The sequence below is a fragment of the Olea europaea genome, chromosome 2 (genome assembly GCF_002742605.1).
Source record: "Olea europaea var. sylvestris chromosome 2, O_europaea_v1, whole genome shotgun sequence".
Taxonomy (NCBI): Eukaryota; Viridiplantae; Streptophyta; class Magnoliopsida; order Lamiales; family Oleaceae; genus Olea; species Olea europaea.
In genome coordinates this window covers 19,874,212-19,884,829 of record NC_036238.1, presented here as the reverse complement: position 1 = coordinate 19,884,829, position 10,618 = coordinate 19,874,212, and the positions used below count along the sequence as shown (strand labels likewise).

General features: G+C 34.5%; 2 protein-coding genes across 2 annotated transcripts in view; both read right to left on the bottom strand.

Moving 5' to 3' along the window:
• Positions 1–7,285: 7,285 nt before the first annotated feature.
• On the bottom strand, positions 7,286–9,068 carry LOC111376063 (protein NRT1/ PTR FAMILY 5.5-like). Its single transcript, XM_022998993.1, has 2 exons — positions 8,517–9,068; positions 7,286–8,384 (listed from the first exon to the last, which is right to left on the bottom strand). Exon 2 carries the CDS (start codon positions 8,268–8,270, stop codon positions 7,437–7,439), a length of 834 nt encoding a protein of 277 aa, XP_022854761.1. The 5' UTR covers positions 8,271–8,384; positions 8,517–9,068; the 3' UTR covers positions 7,286–7,436.
• LOC111373426 (protein NRT1/ PTR FAMILY 5.5-like) overlaps positions 8,477–10,618 on the bottom strand; it is an 8,386-nt gene continuing 6,244 nt past the window's right edge. The window contains exon 2 of the mRNA XM_022995966.1: positions 8,477–9,052. Coding sequence (XP_022851734.1) covers positions 8,477–9,052 — 576 coding nt within the window. The remainder of the gene's footprint in view (positions 9,053–10,618) is intronic.

Genomic DNA, 10,618 nt, shown 5'->3' with positions numbered 1-10,618 from the left:
CTCTATCATGCGATCTGATTGAATGTACAATCAATCCACTCATTCTCGCCTTGATTTACCTTGATTATCAATTCAGATCTTGATAGAATATTCTTTGTATCAAATCAAATTATCACTTGAAAGAGAATAAGCTTAATATACAATTTCCTATTCCTCAAATATCTCTACAGATTTTGCTGTTGCTACCTTATCCTCATATTGTTCACATTGCTTTGCTTTAATACCCTCCTGTAAATAAAGACAAGGCTGGAGGCTAAGTTTATTGCGAAAATCAATGGCGGTAGCTTTTGACTGGGCTTGGTGAATATGTCAGCAACTTGGTGAGTAGTGGAGATATGTTGAGTAACAAGAAGACAAAGTGCAACTTGTTCACGCACAAAGTAATAGTCCAATTTGATGTGTTTGCTGTGGGCATGGAAGACTGGATGTACAGTCATGTGGAGAGTGCTGAGATTGTCACAGAACAAGACAAGATGATGCTGTATGGCATCTCAAAGGTCTTCGAGAAGGAAGCTCAGCCATATTAGTTGAGCAATGGTGTGGGACATTGCCCTATATTCAGCTTTAGTACTGGTTATGGAGATGATATTCTTTTTTTTTTACACATCAAGAAATGAGATTACGTCAAAGGAAGGTACTATAGCCTATGGCAGAGCGTTGAGTAGTAAGACAGCTTGCCCAATCAACATAAGATAAAGCATATAGATCAAATATAGTGCGGGAAGTAAAGTTAAGACCTAGATGGATAGTGCCTTTGATGTATCGCAAGATGTGACGCACCATTTTTAGATGTGCAATTATGGGAGTTTGCATGAATTGGGTAGTAAAATTAACACCGTAGGCCTGGTAAGTGTGAGGTACTCTATAGCCCTAATGAGACTTCGATAAAAGCTTGGATCTTCATGGGGAATGGTATTATTAAGACCTTTGGTTTTTACCTTTAGGGGGGAGCTCATAGTCCTGCAATCAACCATTTATGTTTTCTCAAGAATAGTGATAGCATAGTGAGATTTTGATAGATGCAGTTGATCCGGAGTTGGTGTGATCTCAATACCAAGGAAGTGATGAATGGAATTGAGATCCTTTATTGCAAATTCAGTGTGCAAAGTCTTATGAAATCATCTAAAAGTTATGGGTATAGGCCTATAAGAAACATATCATCGATGTACAATAAGAAAATTAAAGTTCCATGGGGAGAGTGTAAGATAAAGAGGGATGAATCAACTACGCTACAAAAGAAACCATGTTTAATTAGAAAAGAACTAAAATGGTCAAACCAAGCTCTTGGGGCTTGTTTCAAGCCGTAAGGGGCCTGTTGTAGCTTGCACACATAATTAGGGTATGCTGGGTCAGACATTCCTGGTTTTGTTTCATATAAATATCTTCAAAGATAAAACCATGGAGAAACGCATTTTAATATTCATTTGATGAATGTCCTAATGTCAAACAAGAGCAAGGCTAATTACAAGGCAGATTGTGCATGGCTTCATTACAGGAGAGAATGTTTCAATATAGTCTATACCATACATTTGATGGTAGTCCTTGGCTACCACTCACGCTTTAAATCGATCAAGAGGACCATCTGGTTTTAGTTTAGGCTTAAAGACCCTTTTGGAACCAATAACATGCATAATAGGCTCACAAGGAACAAGTTTCCAGGTATGATTATGATATAGAGTAGTCATCTCTTCTTCAATTGTAGTCCTCCATCCAACATGATTCAGAGCAGCCTTGACTGAGCAGGTTCTCTCAGAATATCTTGGCTAATTACATCATAGCATACTTCAGGTTTGGTTTGTTAATCCCAAGTTGTGATCGAGTCACCATGCTATGAGTAGGCTCGGAGTTTAAAGTACTTTGAGGCTCAACCGGATGTAGAAGTTCTACAGTCTTAGAATCCTGATCTTGGGCCTGGGAATGCACAAAAGAGTTGGTGTCTATGTTAGAAGAATGAAAATTAGGTGACATATAAATAGATGATATTTGAAGAAGTAGAGGAAGCTAGGCTTCAGCTTAACACGTTGCAATGTCTATAAGAGGGCTTGTTGTTTGAGTTTCATGTGTAGGAAACACTAGTGGAATTGGGTTTGCATTCATACTAAACAAAGAAGTGTCTGGGAGAGTTGTGACTGCAGCTGGCACTTGGGAGAGTGAATGTCCGGTAGCTGTAGCCATTGAAACATCATGAGGTACCAAACTGGGCAATAGAGTGGATGAAGAATCAACATTATTAACTTCTATAGACAACATCAGCGAATCAACTTGTTGAAGAGGTAAGGTAATCCATGAGTCAAAAATGCTAATCCATTGATATGAGGAAATTCCAATGCATTCTTGCGACTTTTGAAATGGAAAACTGGTCTCATTGAATACTACATGTCAAGAGACGAATATCTTTTCACCAGATGAGTAAAAGCATTTGTATCCTTTGTGTCTGTTACTATATCCCACAAAGACACAAGTTAGTATTACATTTGTTTTTGTGTGTGTCCCAAGTGTAAGGAAAACATTTAGAACCAAATACTTGCAAGAAAGAGTAAGAAGGGTGAAAAACATGCAACTTAAAGTAAGGAGTATCAAAATTAATAGCAAAAGATGGAAGTCGCTTTAGTAAAAAAAACTGCAGTTGTAAAAGCTTCCAACCATAAGTATAAGTGTGCACCACAATGAAATAATATGGTCATACCTTAGTCACGGATTATTCTAATGTCAACCGTCAACTATACCTATTTGTTCTGGAGTACGAGGACAGGAAATTTGATGAACTATTTCCTGCACTTGGAAATGAGAGATGAGTCTTGATTAACAAATTCACCACCTCCATCAGAATGAAAGATTTTTATTTTTGTATCAAATCGTTGTGCTACATAAAGTTCAAACGCCAAATAAGCATTGAAAAAATCAGCTTTAGTTTTGAGAGGTATTATCCAAGTATAACGTGAAAAGTCATCTCCTAGACAGGCATAATACCAAAATTTTCCAAGCGATAAATAGGCCCTGGACCCCACAAATCATAGTGTACTCTGTTAAAAATAGTTGAGCTAGAGTTTTTGGAACAATAAAAAGGCATTTTGCTCAATTTGCCTTATTGACGACTATCTCAAATAGATTGTAATTTTTTAAACTTGAACTTGAATCAAGCCCTTATTCCTAAGTAATTGAAGTGCGGATGCTTGGGGATGTTGTAGCTATTAATGCCATATTTCTGAAGTGTTTGATCTAAATCGATTTGATGAGGACAGGAAAGGACAAACAAATCATCCTTGCATTTTCCTGTCGTCACTTTGTGACCCATCTTTCATTCCTAAACACCAAAATCCACATTAGAAAATTCACAGTTTAATGGATAGTTATCAGCGAGCTGACTAACAGAGAGTAAATTCTTTGCTAAATGGGGGAACATGAAGAACATTATGGAGAAGGACATCAAAGTTAATTTTAACACATGAATCACCAACAGCTTTAATGGGAAGGGAAGTGCCATCTCCAATTATAACAAAATCTGTCCCTAAATATGGGCATAAATTTTTCAACATACCTGCATTATGTGTCATATGATTAGAAGCTCTTGCATCAGATGTCCATTTACTATCAATAACTGAGTTGTCTAGAGTAAGTGCAGCCAGTGCTTGTGGAATTTCATTCTGTTGGACAAATTGCTTAGGTAACTACTAGCAGATCTTAGCATATTACACCACAATATTGACGGCTCTCATTATCGTACATACCCCTCTCTACTGGTTTCATGAGACGTCGGTGCTAAACCAGTTTCAACGCTGTTCATATTCGTGTAGAAGTGATACTAATTTCGTGGAGGCTTTAACATAGTCGTAGTAAAGGACTCATATTTTGGCCCTAGACTTGTGAAAAAGCCTTTACTTTGTCAGGTACAAGGATTTCTATTGTTGCGAGGCTATCACAGATGCTCGTGAATTTGCTAATATGCTTGCCAATGGTGGTGTTTTCTTCTTTGCATAGTCGCATAGATACATTATTTGTTAACAAAATGTAAACTCTAGCTCCTGAGAGTCTTGTACATAGGCTTCCTCGAGTGCGTCCCACACAAATTTCGCAGTGTCTAGGCCAATAACAAGACTAAAGGCTTCTACAAATATCATTATTTGCATACTTCCATTCCTCTCGCTTAATTACATCAAGTAGACAGACTGAGAATAGGCTGCCTTGTTCAATTCGTTGTCCACCACCTTTCTTTCTTGTGTGCGATAACTAGTTTTAGCTCTAAATTTTCCCTTTAGCGATGCCTAATTTTGTCCCATTCTTTAATATTTCAAAAATCTTCACATAATTTGTCCACTTCTATGTGCGTATGTTTATTTACATAGGCATTTATTGAATCTGCTAATTTGTTTTCAACTAGGCTTTGAATAATCCTAACACCACCTAATAGCAAATTGTAACCTGCCACAATTGTGATCCCTTATTAATAATGTTTGTTTACAATAAATTTGAAGCTTGAATATTTATATAGTAAAATAAAAATTATGATTCCAGCTCCAAGTTAAAAATAAACAAATAAAGTAACTCAAAAGTCACTGAGAAATGAACAAATCCTAAATAAACGTATCAAAAACCATAAATCAAGTCATGAATAATGGATAGCATTGAGAGAACAAGGAACAATAGCCATTCTCATTTTCATCAGATTTTGCACCTCAAAATGCAAAAGATTTTGCTCTAATCTCCTTTGCAAGTGTCGAGTGATTGTTATTTTAAGAGACTAGAAGGCATTCATATTTCGGATCGTCAATAATATTTAGTAGACATTTTATCAAGCAATAAGGCATTGCAGGAACAAAAAATAGGAACCTTTAGTTATTGATCTGGCAAAAGATTTTTTGAGTTAGATCAGTCACCCGCAACAGCAATAAAGGAATCCATGACCATTAACCTGCCTCTCACTATTTCTGAATACTGGGAATAAAATCTAGAAAATAGATAATAATTATGAACACAACTTTCAGTGGAAACAAGAAGAAATCTCATTGCTTCAACTTTCCCGGGTAAAAAACCAGAAAAGAGGAGTATGGAAGACTTCTATGAGAGTATGAGACCTTTATTTAATAAATAGACGTCCATAAATAACAAAGACAATGCACCTTAACACATAGATCAAGAAGTTGATAAAACATGAAATCAGGCAAATAAATCATTGTAAACTAAAACTACCAAAAGGAGGCCTACCTCCTAAAACAACTATATTTCGCATTGGACTTGTTTATGCAATGATAAACTACGTCCCAAAAAGGTGAAAGTGTTATGTCTTAAGTCCAATCAACTTTGGTATAAGTACTTTTAATATATAATTGATACAATTTTATGGCAGATCTATTATTTGATTAATTTTTTAATAAATTAAAAAATAGAATTTGTAGATTCAAGTCTTGATAATTTGTTAATAACAATGAATTGTGATTGTGATATACAAATTACATATGATTGAATCTTAAATCATTCGTGTTGTAAGTAATAATGAGATACGAATATTGTTATTACGGATAGACCATCACGTGTGATATTTTTTACTTATGAAGTAAGTAGTTGATTTCATAGGCTAAAATGTAGTGAAACTTAAATGAATACGGGGATGTTTTGTTATAAAACAAAACATTGGAGACCCGTCGGGTGATATTACGTGGATAACTATCTGAGTGTCAATAGTAAATTTCTAATGTTCAATAGTGGAATTGGTCCTTTAACTTGAGTTCATCATGTTGCCTCATATGAGGACAATCATATTTGATGATGTTGGATGTTACTATGCTAAGGGTCGCCAATGCGACATCGTTCGGTATTTCAAGAATTGTATGAAAGTTATGAATGATCAATAGAAGATTTGTTACTCTTAATTAGTAAGAGATTATGATCTACATTTCATTCAGTTAAGCTGATAACAAAATTCTTGACCAAGGTGTACATGTAAGTCAAAAATGAGTTTTCGACTTATATTGACTTAATAGTAGAATGAAAGATATGATCGATAATTGAGATTGACACGTCTCCATATCTCAAGATTGATCTGATCATATTGACGAAGTGATTATAGTTTCATGGTAAACGAGCAAATTTTTTTTTTGCCAAACCACATGATTTTTTCGTCACATGTATTGTCCTAACATATTGCAAGATGTCAATCTGGGATAATGGATGTGAATTGGTAATAAATTAAATGGGGTATTTTAATTTATCGATTTTGATTAGATCAAAATATTAATTTATGTCATTGGGCTTCGTGATCTCTAATGAGTTACATATAAAATGAGAACTAGAAGAATGTGATTTATCAATTAATTAATTGACAAGTTTTGGATAATTAATTAATTAAGTTGCTTGTTAATCGGCCCGAATTAATTAACCTAATTAATTCATGGACCAAATTTAATTAATTGAATTAATTATATATTGGACCGGATTAATTTTAGAGTCTGGCTAAGTCCAATTGAACATGTATTATTAATAGCTGCTAGGGTTTGAAAAATCCAGAAAGAGCATAATTATTCTTGATAGCTTAAGAAAAGAAAATCTTAATTCTCTCAATCTTGTTCTTTATGTGAATTTTCATTGGAGGCTGGATAATTTTTCATGTTACAAGATCAGTAAAGGAGTTTGCCGAATCTACAAAAATGTATAATTCTTATCACAGTTTCTATCTAAAGACAAAACAGATTCTTGGTGAAAATTAAAATTATTTTATTTTTTGCTATACAGAATTAAGTAAATTCTAAACAAAAGAACCATTCACAACAATCAAAGGTTAAAAAAGCTAAAGGAAGAAAAATCTTATAATCTTTCACTCTAAAATCTGCATCGAATTCTAGAGTTCTCCAATTGAAATTTAAAGTGCCTTTTTCGCTGAAAGTTTTCGGTGTATTATGACATCGTCGTTAGCACCTATTAATGTGTAAGTCTAGTGTTCAAGTTTCCCACAAGCACATAGCCATTGTATTTTGGCGTGAAAGTACGGCAACATTTCTTCTATTGGCAAGCACGAAGTTCAAATTGGTGAGATTTGACTCTCGCATTTCTTCTTTGTATCAACTTTCAAAGGCATTGACCTAGCCACAACCACACTCTGAAACTTTGCGTTCTTTGTAGCAAGATTGATATTACCAATGGAAAGGCTATCTCGAGGAGGCATATCATCCGCAATTATGGCTCAATCCAAATATTTTCGTGATTATCATTTTATATTTACACATCTAGCAATCCACTGTTGTAGTCTAAACTATTAACTACAGACCCATCTTTGAAAGTAGAGCTGCTATATTATACAATTAAAAGATCATCAATGAAATTACAGAACCATCTGCAACAATTCTCCATTTAATGATTTTTATTTAATACTGTGTACAAACTCTTCCAGAACCTCAGTGCACACAAAAAGAGCAAATACAATTTGCATAAGTGGAATGTTCATACTACAATATCAGAAAAAGCGTAACCACAGCAACAAGAGCTTCGGGCCATTTACTCAGCCTCTCTTTGATCAGATTCTCCGGCCATTCACTATCTCCTTCTTCTGGCTCTGGCTCTGGCTCTGGCTCTGGCTCTGGCTCTGGCTCCAGCTCCTTGTATTTGTAAATGTAAGCAATTAAAATAAACACAAGCATATTTACTGAACTCAAGGCTGCAAGCACCCAGTAATATCGATCTAGTCGACTCTTGTTCAACGTATACTGGAACCAGTTTTGTCTACCACCCTTCTCACTAATTTTACCAACCACATAAACCGAAAGCACACCCCCTATGAATCCTAGACCAGATACTCCTCTACTCGAGTATTGGAGGTAATTTATCATTGATTTGGGAGCCTGATCCTTGAAGAAAGCAACTGAGCTCTTCTCGATAAACGAGACCAGGCCAGCAAGAAGGAAAAACTGGTAAAGGAGCCAAAATATACTCATTGGGATATCGTCTTCAGACTTGTCGAGTAAATCGTGTCTTCTAATCACTTTCAGCCGTCGAATCTCTATTATGGCAGAAGTTATGCAACACAGTACTGAGAATACCATAGCCACTGCAATTCCAACGGGAGGTGCATACTTTTTACATCCAGCAAAGTAGCTTGCCAAACGGGCGCAGGATATGGAAAACAGTGCTTTCGCAAAGTTAAACAGCAGGAGAAACACAGGAAGAGGAATTTTCCATTTTCCAAGCTTTCGATCCAAGTGATTTGCTTGTTCCAGGAAGTACGTGTTTCCCATAGAAGATACGATCCCACAAACTATGAATGTCATCCACATTGGAACCATCCGAACAACAATTTTCGCTTCTTCTACTTCTGCAACTGTGCAAAGCCTCCACCTATTCTTTTCCTGTTCTTCTAGATTTTTATCACGCAATATGATGGCAGCCTTCTCTAAGCCCTTGTGTTAAAGCAAAAAAAAAAGAATAAGAATCAATTTAGGAAAAGATAAGGTTAACTAGTTCTTCGGACGTTTCTCGTTAATTAATTGTTTCAAATGCGCCTAATGTAAAGGAAATAGACGAGTGAAAACCTGAGAACACGAGTACGGGAAAATGACTGATGCTCAGGGCCATCTTTCCTATAAAGTTTTTTATCATCAAGAGGAAATTGTTGCGATATCTTAAAAGTAGAGGCCACAAAGACTCTGCAAACATTTGTCAATGGACTCCCCTGTGGTTCAGGCTTAATGTACGAACACGAGCCGCTCAAGAATAGAAGTGTCGCAACAGCAGTACAGATTGCCGGAATTCCAAAGCGGATTGACCATGGTTTTATGCGAGGTAGAATAATAGCTCCAATTATTGGTGGCACAATGGTCACCATAACCATGCCTAGTATCTGAAAATAAATTTTATTGCCGTCATCAATGTCAAAGTTCGTTCTCTGTTTAACAAAGAAAGGATACAGAGAGACGCTGTGACCAGCTATTCCTACAGCTAACAATGCCAAGGCCGTGTAGAACAAAACTTTTTGAGTGCCGCATATACAATTTGGTTCGTAGTCTTTGCAGGTGCCCATGGAACTGGCGAGGACTGGCGGTGTTGACATGTAAAGAAACCCCATACCCTGGAAAAAGTTGGAGTTCAGAAAACTTGAGAACTTCACTTCAGGTAGACAAGGAAATTACTGAACACAAGCATCACCGTCTCAGAAACTTTTAACACAGACAAAGTTATTAAGGGTGCGTTTGTTTTGTTATATTCAAGCTGTTTTCAATTTTTAATTTTGTAAAACAATGAAAACGTGTCTGGTGTGGATAAACCTGTGAGATAAAACTCAAAACACATTTTTATCGTTCTTAATATTTTCAGAAAATTCTGAAAACACTCGAAACTTTAAAAATAAGCGTTTAAAAAGAATTTTGAAAAATAAGAATATAAAATTCTAATGTATAAAATTTTAAAAAGTAAAATTCAAGAAAAAATAAATTAAATAAATTTTAAAAAAATAAAATAAAAAAATTTCAAAAGTAAATTTTCAAAAATGAAAATAAAAAATTCCTAATGAATAAAATTATAAAAAATTTCTAGAAACATAAAAAAAATAAAAAAATAAAAAAATTCAAATTCTTAATGATTATTTGCATAAAACGTTTAAAAAATATTTATAAATGAACACAGATGAAAAACTCCCAATGCACGTCATAATTTCTTATTTATTATTTATTTTACTTTTGTAGCAGGAAAAAAATTGTAAGATTCATGAACCCTAAAATGTATATATTATTCGATAATTTATTAACATAAAATTGTTCAATACTTACTAAATAATCAAATTCCATAGACTAAATTGCAATAAAAAAGATTTTCAAAGTTTTGAGTCAAACTCATTTTCTAATTTTTTATTTTGAGAAATAATTTTTCATTTAATTAATCACATTTTTTGCCATTTTAAAACAGATACTAGAAAACTGAAATTGAATTCAAAACTCAAAATAGAAAATCAAAATACAAACCAAATAGTTGTCCTGAATGTTTTGAGCATAAAAGAGTTAAATTGTTGGGGCCATGTTATTCCGTTCTAATTATAGGAGAGAGAAGAGGAAGAAGGCATTCTTTGGATGAACCAACCCAACTGGTCTTTACATGGACTATAACTTGTTTTGTTCAAAGACTTCTTCCGACGATTTTTCAGGTGTCAAACAATGATATTTTTATGAAATAAAGGGCGCGCTGCAGCAAATCGTTAAGGTCCGCTCGACCTTTACTTGTATAGGGCGAAAGTAACACGATTGATGTTATTAATCTGTCCACGAAATTCTTCTCTAGATAAAGGGTTTTTTATTCAATATTTTCTAAAACTTAAATCTCACATACACCGAGGCATTAGTTATTCTTGATTTATACTACCATGATTTAAGTTTATGTACATCACAGTTCGAAAAAGCGTAAATCTGTTGTAAATGGAAAGTCCATTAAAGTTTATTGGTAAATAATATTTGTACCCCTATAGCCCTAGAAATTATTACCATTGTATCCCTGATTCTTACTTATAAATATAGGGCTTTAATTTTCAATAATACACACAAAAGTTTATTGAGTTTTCTCTATTCTCTTTTCCTTTCATTTTATAATACGTTATCAGCATGAAACTCTTAGAAGGTAGTAATTTTTTTTCATAATCATCTATCAC